This window comes from Pteronotus mesoamericanus, unplaced genomic scaffold, assembly GCF_021234165.1.
Source record: "Pteronotus mesoamericanus isolate MK-2021 breed Mesoamerican mustached bat unplaced genomic scaffold, CSHL_Meso_final contig_2, whole genome shotgun sequence".
Lineage (NCBI taxonomy): Eukaryota > Metazoa > Chordata > Mammalia > Chiroptera > Mormoopidae > Pteronotus > Pteronotus mesoamericanus.
In genome coordinates, this window is record NW_026555084.1 from 1,057,506 (window position 1) to 1,078,992 (window position 21,487).

At 42.6% G+C, this 21,487-nt stretch overlaps 1 protein-coding gene across 2 annotated transcripts; it reads right to left on the minus strand.

The window, feature by feature from the left end:
- Nucleotides 1-3,596: 3,596 nt before the first annotated feature.
- NPM1 (nucleophosmin 1) lies at nt 3,597-20,654 on the minus strand. 2 transcript variants are annotated; one of them, XM_054568054.1, is made up of 11 exons: nt 20,474-20,654; nt 18,336-18,415; nt 17,615-17,734; nt 17,207-17,300; nt 16,770-16,876; nt 16,593-16,660; nt 10,328-10,385; nt 9,883-9,966; nt 9,186-9,287; nt 6,819-6,893; nt 3,597-3,948 (listed from the first exon to the last, which is right to left on the minus strand). In XM_054568054.1, exons 1-11 carry the CDS (start codon nt 20,529-20,531, stop codon nt 3,910-3,912), a joined length of 885 nt encoding a protein of 294 aa, XP_054424029.1. In that variant the 5' UTR covers nt 20,532-20,654; the 3' UTR covers nt 3,597-3,909. The 2 variants fall into 2 exon arrangements, with proteins under 2 accessions (XP_054424029.1, XP_054424031.1); XM_054568056.1 differs by lacking the exons at nt 3,597-3,948; nt 6,819-6,893 and adding an exon at nt 7,811-8,125.
- Between the last annotated feature and the right edge of the window lie 833 nt (nt 20,655-21,487).

The window sequence follows — 21,487 nt, forward strand, 5'->3', positions numbered from 1 at the left end:
TAGAACTCTGGAATACAGTATATACCCAAATGTTTAGATTCTTCCTATCTCTCTTTCAAGGGAAAGTAAATAACAGCACCAGAGTCTGACTCTTGTTTTCTGCCTCTCTCCAATGGTAAGACTCCCAAATGTCAGGTCATCTGCGGAATACAAACATTTTTTTAAAAGATGGCAGACACTCCAGCCTGGGAACGTAAGACAAATAAATGCAGCCTTCAAATCTTCAACAGGATCAAACAGTTTAATAAGAAAAGTACACCCTTCGCAGAGGAGACTAAAATTTTCTCAAAACCAGCGCTTGAAACTTTCTCAGCATTAAAACAGGACCTCTACTGCCAAGTCTATGAGTCAGAGAGCAACTGGCTGTTTGTAAGAACTGGCTGGAAGGTGGCCTTGGCTTTCTGAAGTAGCTTTAACCCCGCTATCTCCAGAGCCCAGACCACTGTCTTTGATTGATAGGCTGGGGGAGCACTGGTGACCCTCGAACCTTTCTTCTTGAACAACAGCAGAACCCCACACCCGAGACAATGCTGGTCTCCCCTCATTAAGCTACTGGTTGTCTGAAGACATAGCAGCTCCCGCAGGCTTTGTGACAGGCCACTATAAACCTCATTCTATCACTCTGTTATTTGCATGGTCCGGTTTAGACAGCCCCCCCGCTCTCCCCAGATGGCCTTATGAACCTATTCTGTTCTCTGGTTGGGGTTTAAGGTAACACATCTGCAGAGTTCTCACCTGGGACCTAGCCTGGCACGACTCGAGCGAGCAGCAGCTCGCCACCGCCGGCCACCGAGCGCCCCTCCGCCCTCCGAGGGCCCCTACAATTTCCCCGTTGCCTTTCCCCCCAAGGGTTTGACCTGGTTACCCACAGTCAGCTGAACAGTATCAGCGGGCATCGCTCTCACCAGACTGTGGTCTCCACTCTTCTTTTCTTAAAGAAAGGAACCAGCACTCCGTTCCAGGTCTGAGAAAACGAAGATAAGACGCCTGACATCAAAGACCGCTGGAGTCTCTGATGGTAGAGGCCAGCTTGAAGGGGATTCCCTTGGCCCCAAAGATAAATACAATGGATTGGATGGAATACAAGTACATCCGAGTCTGAGTTCAGGATACTGAAAACTCACTAGTTACTTTCACAGGTTGCTGGGACATGAAGCCATGATTCTGAAAATTTGGTAAGATAATAAAACATCAAAAATATGTTTCAAAGTTAGGTACGAATGGAGGCAGCGAAAGTGGGGATTTTAGAGAATGCCTGCAGAATGACAAGGGGCACTGCTCAGGGCTACCCCACTAACATTCCCGTTCAGGAGACTGGCGCGCGGGAAATAGCCGATGCGATCAGCAAGCGCTTGACGGCAAGCTGCAGACCCGCGGTGGCCAGGAACCCCGGCCAACGCAGGGCACATCCCCCAGCCTGAGGATAAACCGGCTGCTCTCACAGCTGCCTCCGCTAGCCTTCAAGAAGATGAACACTAGGAACTAAGGAAAAGTAATTGTTTTCCTTACTGGTCTTAGAAAATCCTTAAGCCTACACTAACCTAAGCACAGCCAGTGTTGCTGGGCAAGAGTCAGTTTTTGAAGGTTTCCTAAGTCACCCTGGTCACGTTCGGTTTCCAGCTCCCCACCACACGTAATTGGCTGATGTCTAGTAATGACTGCTATGAATGACCTGAGGCGCAGCGAAATCGTTAATTTCTGCTTTTCAGGGGGAAAAAAAGCAAAGCCCTACCTGGAACATTTTTTCAAAGAGGGATCTGATTAGCTTTTTTTAATGAGCACAAAGAGGGTGACCAGGAAGGCCACCAATTGCTTTCCTTCAGACCGATGAAAAGTCCTTACGTTCCCTCCTGCATAAAAGTGCCCTCAGCTAACCCGAAGGTGAGGTTTAACTTCCACACGAAGCAACTAGCATCCTAGAAACCTCAGACCTACACTTTGGTTAGGACATTTTCCTGCAAGGTCGCTTCCACGTCCGAACACGCACAGTCACAATTACTACCTACCACGCGCCACGACTGACACCGAGACGCTACCTAAGATGACTCCCCTTGGACCTAGTTCTCTGTGCCTTTGGCACCAGTAACTCGTTAACATGCAGGTTGGTTTAGTGTTTTACTTGGGATCATCCTGTCCATGTAAGGTAGACGATCTTTGAAACTTGAAGAATATAAGTATCTTTTAAGATGGAGGTACTTTCCAGCGAAACATTGTTACCATGTCCTACTGTGTCTCCATTAAAATAAAGGTATGGAGAAGCCGCAAGGACAGACTGTCCTGCAGGGAAATCACCAATGAAGAAAACTCCGACTAAGTGACAGAAGAGGCACCTGGCACCCGAAGCTGGGACTAGGCAACGAAGTACTGCTCCCATCTTCCACCCACCGACCGCGACAAGGGTGCTCTGCACAAGCACCTCGCAGATTAAAGGGCCGATGCCTGCAGACCACATCAAAGCGTAGCTGGAACTATACAGCCTGGTCAACAAGTGCCGCCCTCCTCACCAACATGAAAGAAAAAGTGAACAGGCTGAAAAATGAGCCACCAGTGTGTATGCTAGAATTCCTTCAGATCCGAGTCTGCATCCCTGCACTAGAAAGGGCATCTGAAGTCACAAATCTGAAGACAAGTCTCTCACCTACAGTTTACACAAGAAGGAAATACGTCCACAGAATCAAAGGCCTAAGAATGAAAGGGAGTTGAGGTAGGTGACTGAAAGCACCACAGACACTGCCCAGAAGGGGAGGACGGCCTCTGGAGGACAGACCCAGTCTAGCCGGGCCCAGAGCAAGACTTGAGAACACAGTGCAACATCTCAGAACACCTGCAATAGAAGTCTGTTACCACCACAAATAAGAAACAAAAACCACCACCCTGTTCATATGCTGAATATATGGGAACGGCAAAAGATCAGGCCAAGGAAGAAGGTATACAATTGAAAATTTTCTAAGATTCAACGGACAAGGTAGCACTGTATTTTCTGTCAGAAATCAACACATTTTTCAGATACAGAGACTCAGAAAATACTTTTGCCCATGTTGCTAGGGAACTACTGGAGAATAGGAGAGCGCAAATAGGAAGGTACTTCCCAGCCATCATGCACGGGGATCACAGGGAAACAACCGAGTTGGCCCCCGAATGTCCTTGTACAACCACAGGAGAATTCAACTTTTTCCCCAGGGATCTCCTTTTTTTTAGGGGAAGGAGAGGGAGTCAGGGAGGGCAAATTCAGAAAGTAGGACCAGAAATCATTTTCTGGTCTGCCTGAGAGAAGACAGTGCAGGCGGCTTTTACAGGCCAGATTTTCTTCGGGGAGTGGAAAGGCTAGGACGGATGAGGAGAGGCCTGGTGGGGCATCTGGAAACATCAGCACGGCTGTAACTACCTACTATCGGGAGGTAAGGAGGTCTAAGCACCAAATCCTCACAATGAAAAATAGACTGTTTGACTGTGAGAAGCCTGAGCTATTTTACAGGGGTAAGGCAGGGACTATTGTTCTCATGAGACTTTAGGCTACTATTTGACACTTTTAACTATGTACGTTTATTTTTGACGAAGTATAAAGAGAAATAATAAAAAGAGAAACAGTGCTACTTTATTAAAATACTGAGTTTATTTCACATGTATATTTTCGTCTCCCCACCATTCCCATTTGTCTGACCACCGCTACTACTATGTCCTATCATAACATTCCATACATACTTAGAACCAAGCAAAGGGTGGAGCTCCATCTTTAAAAACTAAACAGGCATTTTGGACAACACATTCTTGGCAATGGAACCTGGACAACATTTATCAGACACGGTAGGGAAAGTTCTCACTCTGCATTATAAAAAGGACAGCCAGATATCAACTGTTACAGAAATGAAATAAGACGGAAAATTTTAACAAACTGTTTAAACTATTTTCTTAAAGAGACTTCCTCCACTGCCAGAGATCTTGAATAGCCTGGAAAAAAAAAAAAAGAAAGAAATGTGGTTAAAGAACCGCAGCACTTCAGACAACCAATAAATTAAACCACGTCTCTTTGTACAGTTCAACATATCTATTTTTCATTCTACCACCAAAAAGGTTCACTCTAGATAATTAAGGATTTCAAAAAAATTTATACTCAGTCTTAAAACTTCAATTCTGTCATAAAAATCACAGGATCCTCTGTAAGAAAATTACAGTAATAATACGTATGGAGCAGCTTAGACATCTCCTGAAGAAAGAGCAGTCAGGCCGCGCTGCCTCCGTGTCCGACTGCTTCCGGGCTGCCAGGCTCGGCAAATCCGAACACAGAACGCAGTTCCGGTTATGTCTAAGCCTATGCACAGGTGCATGGGACACACACTAAAAATTATGTTCATCTGAAATTACATCTTTTTCTTCACTCTTTGTATTTCCCTAAGGATGTGGGATCTCAGCAGTTCCTTGCTTTACAGAATTTGCTTATAAAACTTCTCAGTGTGTTCTTTATATTGTAACTCAATTCTTCAAAAGTGGGCACATCCAAACCATTTCATTGTGTGCAGTGAACATTCAGTAATGAGACCTTGCTCAGCATTAGCATCACGAGTTGGTACAGTGAGCACGTCCTGCCCTATTAGCAGAAGGAACGCTCGTATCTGGTTAAAGCACTTAACCTGGCTTGCTTTTTCCCTCTTGAAACCTCCCAATTACTTAGAATGCCATCTACCAAAAAGTGCAGTCAGACAACACAAAGCACTGTTACCACCGTCAGTTTCTGTGTCCTTCAACATGACAATGATTCCACAGGGTGGGCAAAGCAGGCTTACAGGGGCCAATGTGCAGAACTGTGTGTTCTTGTTAATTACTGTAGTATTTTTCACACAAAACTGTAAACCTACTTTTGCCCCACCCTGGTATATTCAGTGACAACCATGTAAAAATCAACATCTTCAAGTGATAAAAATCCATTTCAAGTGAGTCTTGATAGGTACAGTATTATCTACTTCAAGTTGGCATTTCTTTTTCTAGTCATCAATAATGTACTCTTTTAAAAGAACAGACTTGATGTTTTGGTGAATTCTTTAAAGAATGCAACAATTTCTTTAAAAGCAACGGAACGCCTTCAGTGAGTGTGCTCATCCTCACAACTCTGAGAGCACTTTCACGACACGCAGAGTTGAAAGAAAGTAGCAGCCCCGGCTTGACCAGTCTTACGTAGAACACGAGGAGGCCAGCAACACGACCCATGGAGTCATTCATGCTTTGCGTCAACTTTTGAATTAACACTGTTTGCACCTTTACACATTCACCAAAATTTGTATCTGTATTCTCTCCACAAAGTATATAAGTTTTTCCAACTCTTAATTCAAGAATTTCGGCAAAAAACTTGCTGTTTCTCAAGTCCATCTGGAAGGGATTTTACTAGCCAAATCCTCATAAGTAACACATTTTCACAAGAAAAACTGCACAAGCAATGGGAAAATTTTTATAGTGATTACTTGCATCTGTAGCTATGCCATAAAAACGTGAGGCATTTAGTTTTGATAATCTCTGTAGTAGTAAATTGAGCTATTACATTTTTTACTATTGCAGAAATTTCATCCTGGCACTTAAAAGTATACTTTCAGTTTTGGAGTCAGAAACTACTTCTGTTAGCAGTGAGTGCAGTCACTTTTCAGCGGGAAGACTGACGTTACACTGTATGGACGGCCCTTGCAACGTAATTACTTTTGTCTTCACTTGAATTTTTCTGAACCGAAATTTCCCTTTGCTACGTCTTTGGTAAGGGCTGGAGAAACCAGGTACCTCTCTCTACACTTACCCGTCAGTGCACGCTGGTCTGTATCTGACTTCCCACCATTTTCAACACTGAATTAACAACTGCATACTGCAGTTTCAAACTGTTTAGTAAATGTCAATTACTCAGAAAATGCACAGGATTTACAATTACATGCACACACCACACCCCCCCCACCAGAACCGCCATCAAAAGAACTGAAATTTGATCATCTCGTGGCCACCAAGTCCATCAAGGCTGAACTCACAAGCCACTGTCAAGTGTTGAACCACTGAAAGGGTTTCAAATCTGAGAAAAAGTGTTGCTGTTCAATGATTTAAATACTAAATATTGTAAGAAAAAGGTAGCTCTAACTGACATCTTTCTTTATTGAAAAAGGCTAGGAGACCCTGCGGGCCCTGACGGAGACAAAGCACAGGATGCGCAGCACATGCGCGATGCCTGGCAACCCGGTCAGCTGCTTCCGCGTCTTCCTTTACAACCTGTGAGTTAGTAGCCACAGACAGACAATAAAAATTAAGGCAAATTTTCTACTGACAAAATGCCTTCATGTGCAAAAAACCCAGAAAAATCCAGGAGTTGACTCAAACTAAAATACTGAGCACTAATTACAATTTGGCTTCTTGTTTCCAGATTTTACACTTCAGGCTCATTTCAGCAAAATGCGCTTCCCATAAGATGTATGGAGAAAATGGTCTTCCTCTGCCAACTCACAAGAAAGCAAAGACTAGACCACCCCACGCAGCCAAATGGAGTGCAAGGAAAACCACAGTTTACCTCCTTGGCCAACACAGTACCAAAAAAACCGGACTTCAGTAACCGAGAGATAATTTACCAACTGTATCAAAGGTGGGGGAAATACACTAAAAAAGTTATCTTTTCAGTCTTTGCCAACTAAATTCTTTAATGTTTCCCTATATTTAATTTCAAGTATTGTCTGTGGTTAGGAGTCTTTTAAAAGAGGCCAGCGCTTAAAAAAAGGCTAAAAGAATCATAAAAATAAAGAATCATAATAAATTGCAATAAAAAACTGACTTAGGTCATGTCTTGAGAAAACTCAAGTTACCTCCTGGTCAGTCATCCGGAAGCAGTTCTTCACGTAATTGATGAACTTGGCTTCCACTTTGGGAAGTGAGCCACCCTAGTGAAACAAAAGCATCATTACAGGTGAGTATGTAAACAGTTCGTGAATTATGAAATTCCTCGTATTTGCATGCTCTTACATGGCTCGTCAGGTCATTCCTTGTCCCTTGAATTCTTTTAAAATACTGAATACATCTCTTTCAGGCCCAGAAAGACCTCCCGAGCAACCCCCAGAACCTAGTTCTCCCACGGCACTCCCACACGGAAGGTTTCAGCGTCCCGTTCTCCCCGCCGCCTCAGAAGTAGGAAGCGAAAGCTGTGCTTAAGGTTCTTCAGGGGCTCCAGTGTCCACTGGACTGCCCACCAGGGGAAGAGAAGTGTTCCCTCTTCCCTAACACGTCAGTGTAATCGCCCTCACGCATCCAGAACCGAATACAAAACACACGCACACCCCTTGAGTACCATGTAGACCACTGACCAAAACCATTAAAAGATCGCTTTAATGCATACATTAAGAACGTATGTCCCGCACAAAACTAACCCGAGAGTTCATTCAGGAGTATATGAACGATGGAAAATAATTAATGTGACTGCATTTCACTAATCCCTAAAGTTTGGCATTTCCTTCAATTACGGGCACGAGGATGAAACCAGCAAGAGTATTAACACCAAATAATTTTCAAAGCATTACAACCGTGAAATGTTTGTATCGCTACTGTAGTTATTTAATGTACCATGTACATCACACCTGTTTCCTATTTTGATGACTAAATTTTGATTTTCCTTCTAACTTATTCTTTTTATGCATTTTAAAAAGTCAAGAAGGCGTCAGGAATGCCAAAGGGACCATGGCAAGAAATAGGTTAGGGATCAGGTATAGTGTACGATACCTAATCACCTGAAAAATAAACCTCACTTTAATTTTCCAATTTTAAATTACTGTCACATACATTCTGATTTGAGCCATTCAAATATTTATTGAGCAGCTAGGGAGATACAAACGTGTTTAAAACATGGTCAAAAAAGTAAGGCAAATGAATAGCAGAAAGAAAAGTTCACTGAAACACAGCGGTCAAAAGAAAAGCGCTTTAGGAGGCCAAGAGTGAGTGCTTCCAGCCTGGAGCGGGGCATGGCTGAGCGGTAAACCCGGAAAGGGGACTGAGGTTAAAATGGAAGGCTTCAGTCTGGATTGCTGATGGCACTCAGCATGGACTACATTTCTCTCTCCTTTTCCTCTTTCCCCATCTTTGGGCTTAATTTACCAGTAGTGCCCAGGGTTGTTCAATGCGCCTGCAATTAAACCAAGGAGATAGGACCATATTAAAACGCGGGGGAGGGGCATCTAAAAAAGGTCATTTTAGCACTGTATGTAAGGGCTAAAAATAAAGCAGCCATACGAGGAAGGTCAACAGTAACACAGAAGTAAAACCGAGAAACACACGCTGGTTCTAGAACGGAATTTTTCCAATGGGGCCGTCACTGCACACGGAAAGGGAATCTACTGAGGCCACGCAGAACCCAGGGAGCACGAGAACACCCGGGGAAGGGGTCAGACTTTTCCTTGCCGCCCCACTTACCCTCAATAATTGGGACCTAAAAGTGCTGGTATTCACAGAATTAAAGCTTCCCTCAAATGTGTTTCAAGATATTTAAATCAATTATTCCATAATCTCCAAGTTCAGAGTTCCCCGAAGTTTAGTTTAGTCCCCGAGTCAAGTAAGTAGCATAATGAGACCTAATCCTCTTCTCGCATTTCTAATATTTAAGACGAAGGGAAACTCAATAATAAGTCTTTCAGTCACTGAGAAACTCATTCAAGATATAACCAAACGCACTACCTGGTGACACTGCGGTATAAAAGGTAAACAGAAATGATTCCATTTTTTGGAAAAAGTTTTTGACTATAGCCAATCCTTTTTCCCCCCACTACAATAGCAAACTACAAGGCCTTGACTTTTCCAGCCGTTTCCATTTCATTAAGACTCACACGCCCTCTGCTGGTTCTGTAGATTCTTACAACCAGAAGGCCAGGCAGAGAAACGTGTTCTCTCATTCACCTCACTGTAACATCCGAGGTCAGCAGTGCATCTGACAATCAACCTATGTGTGTTTCTTTTATAATGGAAAATTAAACACACGTAACTTCACACATGGAAATAAATCACCAGAGATTATAAATGAAAGTGAATAACTAATAATCCCTTTCTGAAAAAAATTTCACTCCACAAAAGGAGCGGGTATGTTAAGGATTGAAAGTGAGGAACAGTGCTGTCCCAAACTCCCAAGAAAGGGATGATCTGAGGGAGAGGTACATAAGCTTATCTAGTTTCCTAAAGATAATTTTACTCACTTTTTCTATACTTGCTTGCATTTTTGCTTTAATGTCTTCTACAGAACTAGGTCCTTTCGGTGTTTTAGGAGTTTTTTCCTGTTTTTTGAAGGATTCTTGACCCTGGAAGAAAAGTTTAAATTTCAGAAAGTTTTGAGACACAGCTCTTCAGTAAGACCCATACTACCTAGATGTTTCCAGTGAAGTTATTCTTATAACCCTTCCTTGTAACAACCAGTAAATAACCAGAATTGAGTTGCTGAGTAATTTTGTTTTTTAAGCCATTCCTTAAAAAAGGAACTGGAGCCTGCATTCCCAGACAACCCTGGGTCAGCTCTGCACTTCCCGGGCGCCGTCGACTGAAACCAGCGGCCCAGGAGCACTAAGAACGCCAACGCAGCCCAACACCTGGGGCATTCAGATTAACTACGCCCAGGCTCTGGGTTCTTTGAAGATCCTCACTTGATTCTACTATGCAGCCAGGGCTGAGAAACTGCACCGTGCAATAAATTTATCTTTCAACAAGCAAGATCACTTACAGGAGATAACTCTGTATCATAATAAAAGTATTTCTAGTTGAGAAAATATATCATAGCATATATTAGATAATATATTATCATATGTATGACAATGGCTATCAACAAGCACATTTTAGATTGAATTTCAGATGACATTCTTTCAGTTTCAATGAAGCCTTTATTTTTATGTTGCCACTTACTTTTGATCTTGGTGTTGATGGTTTTGAGTCTTTTCCATTCTGGTTTGATTTTTGTGCATTTTTGGCTGGGGTATCTCGTATAGACTGTAAGTAAAAATTAATCTTAGTGAACACATACAGACATAACCAGTGTACATAAAACTGCCCTAAACCATGTTAATAAAAGCAGCTGTGAGGCTAAGATTAAAGCAATCATTTTGACAAAAAGCTGCAGAAGGACTAACAAAGAGGGAGAAAGCCACATGATAAGAAAACAAGTCATTCCCCACTACCAGAGAGTTTCCAGACCGCCCTGCTCAGGACCAATTTTAAGTATGAAACCATCATTTCCTCCCCAAACCAGCTTCCATTCACTATAAAACAAGTAGATAGCACCGGAAAAATCTCCATAATTTCTGTTATTACTTACTTCTGACAGCCTGGTAGCATTATATGTCCTACTTACTTTCTTTACTGGAGCTTTTTCTTCAGCTTCCTCATCCTCAAAATCATCATCATCATCACTACAAATGAAATAAGTCACTATTACTAATTGAATGCACTCACTAAGGACTACATAGAAATTGGCTGAATCTACATTTTTAGTCAATCAAGACATTAAGAACTTTCAGACTCTGGGAAGTTGATAATTAAAAAGCAAGGTCTTGAAAAGACATGCACACTCATGTTCATTGCACCATTATTCACAATGGCCAAGAGGTGGAAACACCCAAAATGTCCATTAATGGTCAAGTGGATAAAGAAAATGTCAAGTACGTATGTAAAATGGGATGTTCAGTCTAAAAGAAAGTCCTGTCACATGCTATACGTGGATGAACCTAGAGGACATCATACTAAAGAAAACAAGACAGTCACAAAAAAGACAAATACTGGATAACTGAACTCTATGAGGTATCTGGGGTAGTCAAATTCTTTACATCAATCAAAAGCAGGTTGGTGGTGGCCAGGACTGGGGAACAGTGGAAGCGGAGAGCTGTGCAATGGGTGTATTTTTAGTTTTACGAGATGGGGAGTGAGACCTGTAAACAGCGTGAATATGGTTAACACTACTGAGCTTAAAATGGGTAAGATGGCAAATGATACTTTACAACTGAAATAAAATTAAAATTATTTGAAGACGAAGTAGTTGAATAATACAATAATAAATAATACAAGAATGAACTGTTTCACATATTCACAATGGTAAACCCACTTCGGCCCCACACTGTATTTATGGTAATTATTTTCAAAAAGAGCACCAAGGCCACTCAAAGGGGAAAGAGGTCTGACAAAGTGCTGGGACAACTTGAGCGCCACATGCAGAAGAATGACATTGGATCAAAGATCTAAATGTAAAAGCTAAAACTATGAACGGTTAGATTCGGGGAGTTTCTTAGGCAGGACACCAACATGAGCAACAAAAGAAACTGGACTTCGTGAAAAACACTTAAAGGGCACCGTCAAGGGTGGAAAAGACAACCCACAGAATGAGAGGAAATATTTGTAGTTCTTATCTAATAATGAAATTGTTCCCCAAAACTATATTCTTACCACTCAATAACATAAAGACAAGTACGGGTACATGCTACAACACTGATGAATCTTAAAAGCACTGTGTTAAGTGAAAAAAGCTAGTCATTAAAGAGTACATGTTACAAGATTCCATTTATGTGAAATATCCAAAATAGGCACACCTATAAAAATCCCATCACCAGAGAAGTCCACAGAGGTCTGCATTAGCAAACGATGGTACTGGTTCATGTTTTAATTACTTCACAAACTGAGCACGTACTGGCCAGCATGTCTCGTTTCCACACCACATAGCCTCTAATACAACAGGAGCAACTTCACTGATGTGCAACTCAGGACTGAGGTGTAATCTGCTGTTTCAACTATCAGGCAAGTATACAGCACACATATCCATAAAGCCATATACAGGTAATTTTCAACAGTGATTTTTGTCAATTTTGGTCTTTAGAACCCAATCACTGCACATGCCTGCATACCAGAAACAGCTATCATAAGCAGCTGTATTAGGATATTCCTTAATAGGGAAAAGGGTATTTATGGAAAGGACCACGTACAGTATTAACATTTTAATTTATTTTTAATTTCTTATTTTTAGAAAGGGGAAGAGAGGGAAACATCGATGTGTGGTTGCCTCTCACGCACCCCCGACCGGGGACCTGGCCCCACAGCCCAGGCCTGTGTCCTGACCGGGAATCAAACCAGTGACCCTTTGGTTCGCAGGCCAGCACTCGATCCACTGAGTCATACCCGCCAGGAACTAACATTCTAATTTTTTAAAAAAGATTTCTACTTTTATAGAGGGGAAGGCAGGGAGAAAGGAGAGAAAAACATCAATGTGAGAGAAACATAACTTATGCTCCGAATGGGGACCGGACCCATAACCCAGGCACACGCTCCAACTGGGAATTGAGCTTTTGCTTTGCAGGATGACGACGAACTGAGCTACATAGAGTGGTAAGCGCAACACTAACTTTCGGCGCACTAAACGGTCTTCAGATTTTCTTGCTTTCATCAATAGCAGTCAACTAACCTCTGTATGTGCCTATCCATTCCCAAAACAGAACCCATCAGCTTCCCTTCCATCTTGTGGGCTCCAAGTCTTCTAGGACTATGGCTTACAATTTCCACCTACCTATTGCAAGTAACAGACCTTGAGCTATCTCTTTATATTTTCACTGCCAGCTGACCAGTGGAATTCTTTTCTAATACTTGTTTGTTATCATCACAGCATCCACTTAACTGTTCCTCCCTATGCATGTATCTGCCTACCTTTTCTTCTTACATGAAAACTGATTTGAACCTTAACAACATCCATACTTTTCAATCTCCCCCACTAACCTAAAAAACACCTTAGAGAAGATATCACTATCTTATATTCACATAATAATTATCTTACATTGTAGTTACATCAGAAATCACCTCCATTTTAAAGACAGAAAATCTTCCAATGCCCAAGCAGAATCAAAATACCAATCAAGTCCTACTCTGTAAAACAAGGGTGTCCAACCTTTTGGTGTCTCTGGGCCACAATGGAAGAAGAGCTGTCTTGGGCCACACATTAAATATACAAACACTAACAAAAACTGCCGAGTGGCGGCGGGGGGTGGGGCCCTGAGGTCTGTGCATTTTTGTAGTATCCGCCACCACAAATAAGCAAAAAAGTTCTTACAGAATAATCCTAATGAAGCAGCAGCCTTTTCAATAATTTTTTTAAATCACAGAGCAGGTCCCAAGTTTGTGATCACTAATACAGAAAACATACATATCTAAGCAATAGAAAGGCATTTATTTTTATTATAAAAGAAAAGAGAGCAACATAAAACTAGTAGGATGTTTGACATTTGAGAAACTAGAGTATCAGTATCTGGTTTGATAGTAGTTGCAGTTCCTCAAGGTGCTGATATTTTGGTTCTAATTTTACTCTTAATGTGTTTCATTCTTTAAAATAGTTGCTCACAAATCTAAATGCTACCAAATAATGGTAACATGAATAAAGCATGACTGTGAAGCAAGGGATATCTGTCTCTGGGAAGATAGGTGTTATGCAAGTCCAGTAAAGAGACATGGTCAAATTTTTCTTTAAATTGAATGTCAGAACGCATTTCTATGCAATCCACTTGAAAATTGGCAGGTACATTTATGTTGACTGAAAATGGAATCACAAATATACAAAATATTTATTATTTTCCCAGAAAAATTGTAATGTTTTCAAATTCTTGTCATCAAATCAAAAAGATGGCATTATTTTTTGCTGTTCCCAGGACTGTTTAGCCATGTTGAAATGCACAGAATTTTTTGCCTTAATTTGAGCTTGCTGTAATTTGTTTCATTTGGAACACTGTTATGGTTTGAAATACGGTATTAAGTTGGTTTTCACCTTGAAGATGCACATTTAACTCATTTAAATGAGCAGTTAAAGCCACTAAAAATGCTACATCTGTAAGCCAGTTTTCATCAAGTTTCAGCACGTTTTCTGATACCATAAATGACTTGGTAACATTTCGCAAATCATAAAATCTCTTCAACGTTTCGCCTTGACTCAGTTACCTTACTTTCGCAAAATTAATGATGTCACCATCAATACTTTTAAGGAATTCCTGGAATTGGGGATGATTCAATCCCTTAGTTCTTAGGAAATTCGGTCTTCATGATTTGCACGACTCTATCCATTTTTACAGCTTTTGTGCATTAATTTTCTTGATGTACTATGCAATGATGCTTCATCAAATGTGAGTTTGGGGCAGCAGCTGCATCATCTTTTGTTAATTCTACCAGTCCCTCTCTTACCTACCATCACCGGGGCACCGTCAGTAACTGTGCCAGGTATGTTGACAACAAAGAAAGTTGCTTTAACATATCTACTGCTTTATAGAAATCTCTTGATTTAGTTTTCTTTTAATGACACTAAAAAAGCCATTTCAGTGGCATTACCGCAGTCACCAATACTTCTAATAAACCGGCAAGCTGAGCTTTATCTGCACCACCAGCACTATCACCCATTGCCAAATGGGAAAATTTAAAACTAGCAGCTTTACTCTCCAAACCTCATTCACTAGATTTTCCAATTCCTTCAATTTGCCTGGCTATAATCTGGTGAGACAAAATGATTTTAGAAATGTCCTCCCCTTTTCTCAGGGCGAATTCTGTCTGCTATGCTTTGTATACATTGCTGAATAAATTTACCATCATAAATGGTTTTCTTTTTTTTGCTATTAAATATGCTACTGCATAACTAGCTTTTACAACGGAACCTGCCTGAGTTGTAACTTTATGAAAACAATTTTGTAAGACAGACTTTTCAGTTCCATTATTTTGTCCTTATGACACAATCCTTCATACGCATTGAATTTGGCAGCATGTTTTTGCATATAACTTCAAATTATGATCTTTGAAAATTTACAAATTTTGTACAAATTAGGGAGAATGCCTATCTGCCTCGACCCAAAAGTAGTTACCTGTCTACTTCTCACTGAATAATCTTTGTCTGTAATTTGGGGCGGGGGGGGGGGGGGCGGGGGTGTGCGCGCGCGCGCGGCAGTGCTGCAGGGTGTTCCTTGAGACATTATAGAAGCCATATTGGGATTAAAAAATAAGAAAGGACCTTTTAATATGAAAATTAATTGACAGGAAAATAGGAACCAAGTTTTGAGCCCTCCCACAGCCCCCTCAGCTGCCGGTGCAGGGCGAGGCGGAGGGCTGACCACAGATGACGGCTAGCAGCGTGCGAGGTGCGGAAGCTCCTCTCGTAACCCTGTAACAATGCCTCCCCGGCTTCGGAATAACATAAAACGTCCACCGTTCCAACAGCAGGCTGCAATACGGACCATGGCTGCCTAAGTCACCACAAGCACAGGTAACATCTGATGTCAATTCTACTGCCTGCACTTGGAAGAGAACACACTGGAAGCTGCACACCGCCGAAACACCGACACACACGTACAAACAGCGAAAGCATGTATTCATTTATTTTATGTGACACTACAACATGCAATCACAAAAATATCTCAATGTTTTAAATAAGTTTACAGTTGTGTTGGGCCACACTCGTAGCCCTGGGCTGCACGCAGCCCACAGGTCTCACACCCCACTCCATAGCCTTTCTGGAAAGGATTTTGTTGCCAAAATCCCGGTGACTTGTGCTATTGGACGTTCACTTGTAAACCTACACAAATGTAACTTGAAATCACCGCAGACTAATTAAACCCAAGCCCAAATAAACACCACACATCATCCAGATTTCTCATTTCTGCCCTACATCCATCTGCCATTCCCCTTTTGGTGTATTACTTTAATTCTTACCGATAGCAAATATTCTAAAAGTAGTAACAATCAAATACCCATTACACTGGGTTTGTAAGTTTAACATGAATTTTTTTAAATATTAAACTCTTTCATCCTTTTCCTATTTTCTGCCTGTATTGTCATGCTCAAAGGGCTTTTAAAAACAATTACCAGCTTGGCCAACTGAAAAACCTAACTTCCACAGGGGATCATTAGTGTGTTCTCTCAAGAGACTTTCTTGAAATTCTATTGAAATGTTTTCAATAAATATATATGGATCAACCTGGGAAGGCAGGGACAATGTTGATGAACAATTAAATGAAAGTTACTGATACAGCTGCATATGGGAAGGACTGATTACGCGTACCACTTTATTCCATAGTGTGCGCCTAACTATTTACCACAGCCTAACTTAGATTAATAAACACACCAAATCTTGTTTCCAATCAAATTTTAAGTTCTCCATGAAAACGCTATTCCTTTTTAAAATCTTATTTTCTCAATAAGGACCAGAAACTCATGGCCCAAAATCTTTTTTGGGGGGCAAGGGGAGAGGAGATCCATAGGTGACAACCTACAAAATGCATGTAACTAGAGCTACTCAAGGTTTTTTCCACCCAATCCACTTATAAACTGTTTGGCATAAAATATTCCAGACTTACAGTATTGTGTCCATTAGAATCTTCCTCAGGATAAAGGTACCTAGTCACACACATTTGGGAAATCCTTCTGAAAATTGGTAAGGCACTGCAGTGTATTAATGGCTCATAGTTCCAATATTCTTTAACTCAGCTCATTTAACCCAAACTGATAACCACCGACCACTACCCCTCACAGCTCAATCCCACAGGAATGTTTCAAAAATTTTCTTAATACTCACCCTTACTTACAACATGTTAAGTTTCTAAGTGCATACTTACTCTTCATCATCATCGTCGTCCTCATCATCATCTTCGTCTTCTTCATCAGCAGCAAGTTTTACTTTTTTCTTTAAAAAGAAAACCAGAACAGAAACAAAAAACCTCATGAGCAAGTGCTGATCCTAGTCACCAAATTAAAGGTCAGAATAAGGTATCTGTAACCAATCGCATTGATACCTGTGGAACCTTGCTACCACCTCCAGGGGCAGAACGCTTCCCAGACATACTTAGGAGTTTCACATCCTCCTCCTCTTCATCTTCTGACTCTGCATCTTCCTCCACAGCTAAAATTAAATTCTTTATTAGCCACCACTAAAACTCAATGGAGAATCAAGTACTCAGGAAAAAGGGCACTAAAAATACACAGTAGTGAGTATTTAAAATTGTCTACTAAAATAAAGAAAAGGACAAAACACAGCAAACAACAGAAATTTTTAAAAAAGGAATCATGGGGCCTAGTACTAATTACTAGGTGTTAAATGCAAACGACCAGGCCTTTCTAGTTACAAATTACTAGATTCCCATTCAAACCTACTATAAAGACAGTAGTCCAATAGGAACAAAGTAATTGCACAAAGTTAATAAACGGCATAACAAAATAAAAATTAACATACCTACTAAGTGCTGTCCACTAATATGCACAGGCCCTGAACCACACTTCAACCGTAAGACCACAGGTGGTGTTATTTCAAAGCCACCAAGGGAAACCTAAAAAGGTTAAGTGTTTGGTATAAAACCTGCTTACAAATGCTTGTGTTAACAGGATGATAGGCATCCATAAACGAAATAAACCAATGCACCCGTTTTCCCACCCTACACACAAGCAGCAACGACGACGTTCGAGAGTTCATCAGTCAACTCCACAGCAACAGATGATGCAGCTGTGACTACAAGGACCAAACCGAACCCCCCGCCCCGGAACCAAACTCAAACCCCTATCTCCCTGGTGTGACCCAAATGACACCTACCCTAATGCACAGAATTAGACCTCGACACCCCATCCGAAGTGTTAGTGCCCTTACCGTTGGCTGTACAGACATTTTCAAAGTTGCCAGTGTTACTTTAATTGGACTGCCTTCATAATTCATTGCCTCTGCTTCAACAATGTGCAATTCATCCTTTGCACCAGCCCCTAAACTGACCTGTGAACAGAAAAACAGTACCTCAGCTTAAGTTTCTATTTTATAATCCCCCTGAAAGTTATGTTAAAAAAAAAAATCACAAACTTTTCACCATTACCACTGATAGGAATGCACTGTCCACTAATTTGTGCACAATGTTACCTTCAAGTTTCATGTGACCTTGACGATCAATTTCTCATATTCAGTAAATCTCAACAGATGCATAAAAAAATGCAGTTGATGACATAGTTGTACATGTCACCACCTATCATCCACAGTATGGATCACCTAACACTTACTGACCACCTACAAGGTGAGTAGCAGGCTACAGGCTAGTCTCTGTAGGGAACAAAAAAGATGTATCACTACCCTAAAGGACTTTGGAAGGCAACTGAAGTATATCAATATGAAAAGCTGAACAGCAGTGTGACTGGACTTTCACATGATTACCAAACAAGTGGTAAAGATGTCAAGTTTTACATCACAGGTATAGAGAACATCGGGTATATACAACACTCAGTTATAAAAATACAATTGTAAAAATAAGTGTGAAGCCACACACAGGAAATGGAACTAAGGCTGAAATCAAGAAAGGTTAGTTTATTTTGAAAAGTTTCAGTACCGTTCGTAAAGATAACTGGTGTTCATTTTCATCATTATCCACCTTAAAGTGATAATCTTTGTCGGCTTTGAGCTCACAACCTGTAAATGGGGAAAAAAGAAAAATGCAACTATAACAGGGAGAAAAAAATAACACTGAAACCTCAGTGTGGGTAACCAAAAAGATAACATTTAACTTGTGAACTAATCTTTCACTATTCTACCAGAAGGCCTCTGTTCCTAGATTTCTTGAACACAAATGTCTATCAACAATCAACTAACAGTTCTACAGGCCCTAGATTCCACTTTCCTGTTACACTATTTCATTCTTAACTACACCACTATTACAATTCTCAGATAGAAAACAGGCTCAAAGATTTAGTAAATGAAACAAGCATCTGAAACCAAACCTAATATACAATGTTAATAAAATCCCACTATTTAAAAAAGCTGAATTATCTACCTAAACTCCCAAGTATTAGAAATGAGAATAACACCAACACCTACATGAACAGACTGTATTTACAAAAAAAAAAAAACCTACACATGTAAAACACTTGTTACTTGTCAACAGAAGTAACAGAATGATGCACATTAAATGATGTTCAGATATTATGTTTAAGGCAAGAATAGACATATCCTAAGGAATTATTTCCAGGACAAAGGGTTAAGGAAAATATCTTGATATAAGCTGATCGGAAACCGCAGCTATTAAAAATGGCTAGGAATAAAAGCCTTAATGTACAGTGCAGGCTACCTATTCCATTAACAAGCAGATTGTTTTAAATACCGTCACAATAAAATGTTAATTAATTTAAACAATTCCATTTAATTGCAATCTAACGGTTACTGGCATATAGATGTGCTTAAACGTTCTCTCTCAATTAACAAACTCAGCATGGTATATAAAACAAAATAAATTTGGGGTAGAATTTGCAATTACTTAAAAGCCTGACTACACAAAGAAATGGCTTGAACGATCAAGTTTACTGAAAACCAAATCGCGTCTCTCCTCCGTTTGGTCTGTACTATGTCCTGGGGTGGGGAGGGATCCCAAAACCTTGGTATAGTATTACAACGGTACCAGGCCTTACCGACCCAAATTGAGCCTTAGCACATTTCTCACCTTTAAGCATAAAAAGTTTGTTGAATGCCGCACATAAGTCGCCCCCGCCCCCCGGCACAAGTCATTCATAATGCACCAGCTCTGGAGACAAGGATCGTGGCTTAGATCTGATCTCTATTTACCCACAAGCGCAACCTTGGCCAAGTCACTTCAGTTTTCTGAGCATGACCATCGCCATCTGCCTAGGGGGCTCTTTCCATCTCCCGCGGGGAGACTGAAAATGGGATCCATAAATGAGGGCTGCCTTCAGAGACGTGAAGTCCTGAACAAAGGCCTTCACAACTCTGGCCACCCGCCTTTCCACCTAACATCTCCCGCCCAACAGCCCCAACGAAGCCCCAAGATCCTAGGATGGAGAGGTGACAAGACACCAGTGAGCCCCGGATGTAGCGCCCACACCCCCTCCTTCCCCCAACCACGTGGCAACCACGTGCTCCCAGCGCTGGCGGCCTGCTCACGCCCGGCCGCGCCTCCCCTCCCCCTGTAACCCGCCGAGGCTCTGGGTCTGCCTGGCCCTAGAACTCCTGAGGCCTAGAGGGCATCGCCATGCTCTACCCATCCTCTCCTCGGGAAAGAAAGCCCATGCCTCGCACCACGCGCCCACACAACCCTCTGCACCAACCAGAGGCCCAGCACCAGAGACCCCGGCCGAGAATCAGTAAGCGGCCTACGAACTCACAAGCGCTAGAAAAAAAATAATGCCCGGAGCTCTACGGTGTGCTCCAAACAACGCCGAACCCTCAGCCAGTCGCTTCCAAGTTACCTCTGACTCTGGGCCTCGGACCTCTCACGCCGCAGGCTTCAGGCCGCCCCTCCTTCCCATCCCTTCGCGCCGCCAGCTCTCCCCTCCTGCTCTCCATCCCTCAGGTTGCAGGCCCAAGGCAGCTCGTTCTCCACACCCTCAAGGTCTCCAGCCTGCCTCGCTTTCTTCCACTGCCCAGGCCTCAGCCACATTCCCGCTCCCCCCTCCGCGCCCACCCCACTTCAAAGCCACCAGGCCCTGGTCGGCGTCGCTCCAATTTCCCAGCAGTTACCGAAAAGATAGTTCTGGGGCCTCAGAGGGCTCATATCCATGTCCATCGAATCTTCCATGGGGTGGTAGCACGCACTTGGGTGGGAGAGAAGGCGGACGGAGGTAAACGACTTCTGTTCCGCAGAACAGACACGCAGGACGGAATCGCACCAGGGAAAGGACGCGGGCTCTCTCCGTACATATATAGCACCCGGAGATCTCGCGAGATCTCCTAAAGTCCCGTCGCGACGCGCGTGCTCGGGAAGTCCCCCGCTTCCCGCACGGTAGCCCCCCTCCGCGCAGGCGCTCTGCAACCCGGCTCCTTCCTCGCCTCCCACCTCCTCCAGGTACTTCGCGGGCTCCCACCGAGCACGCGCACTAGTACGCAGGCCCCACCCCTCCGCCGCCTCCGCGGCTGGTGCGCACGCGTGCTTTTCCCTGGTAGCGCGCGCCCCCTCCCCTCCCAAGCTTTCCACGTCCTATTCGGGGTGGGGAGGCGGGGATCTGGCGTCTAGAGCCTGCGCAGCCCACCTTGTAAAATGGCGACGACAGCCCCCGGGCTGTATGAGGCTTACGGGACGGGCCGGCTGTAAACCTGGGAGCAGCTTGGTTCACCGTTCTCCCTCCGTTTATGCCTCGCGGGCCAACAAATAGGCATAACCACTTCAGGATTTCTGACTCGCCTAAAGGCCTGAGCTCGCAGTGCATTGTTTTTGCAAAGCTAAAGCTTCAGGCGTCAGTGGACTCCGGATTATTCTTTGTTGGGGTAAAAGGATGTAGCTGCTGGCCAGACTTGCTCAACTCTGGTTTTATATCTCTGTTCTTTCTGAGGCAACGTCTCTGAAGTGAAATCCCTCATTTTTATGTCATCTCGGGGGCCGAAAGGGAACCGAGTCAGCTTCTTCCAGTTGAGCAGGGCAGGAACCAGGCCCGGGTGCCTAAAAAGTCTGTATATCCGCAATCCGTGCGACTCCCCCCACTTTGCAGAGAAGGAAGCCGGTGGAGGGGAGTCAGGCGTCCGAACGAATGAAATGAT

Bases quoted from the DNA above. Each gene is read 5' to 3' on its own strand.
- NPM1 (XM_054568054.1), bottom strand. From the start codon at position 20,531: ATGGAAGATTCGATGGACATGGATATGAGCCCTCTGAGGCCCCAGAAC. The intron at 10,386-16,592 runs GTAAGTATGCAC...TTTCATTTGTAG, and splicing joins GACGACGATGATGATGAAGA to TGATGATGATGATGATTTTG. The intron at 3,949-6,818 runs GTAACTTGAGTT...TTTTTTTTCCAG, and splicing joins TCCGGATGACTGACCAGGAG to GCTATTCAAGATCTCTGGCA.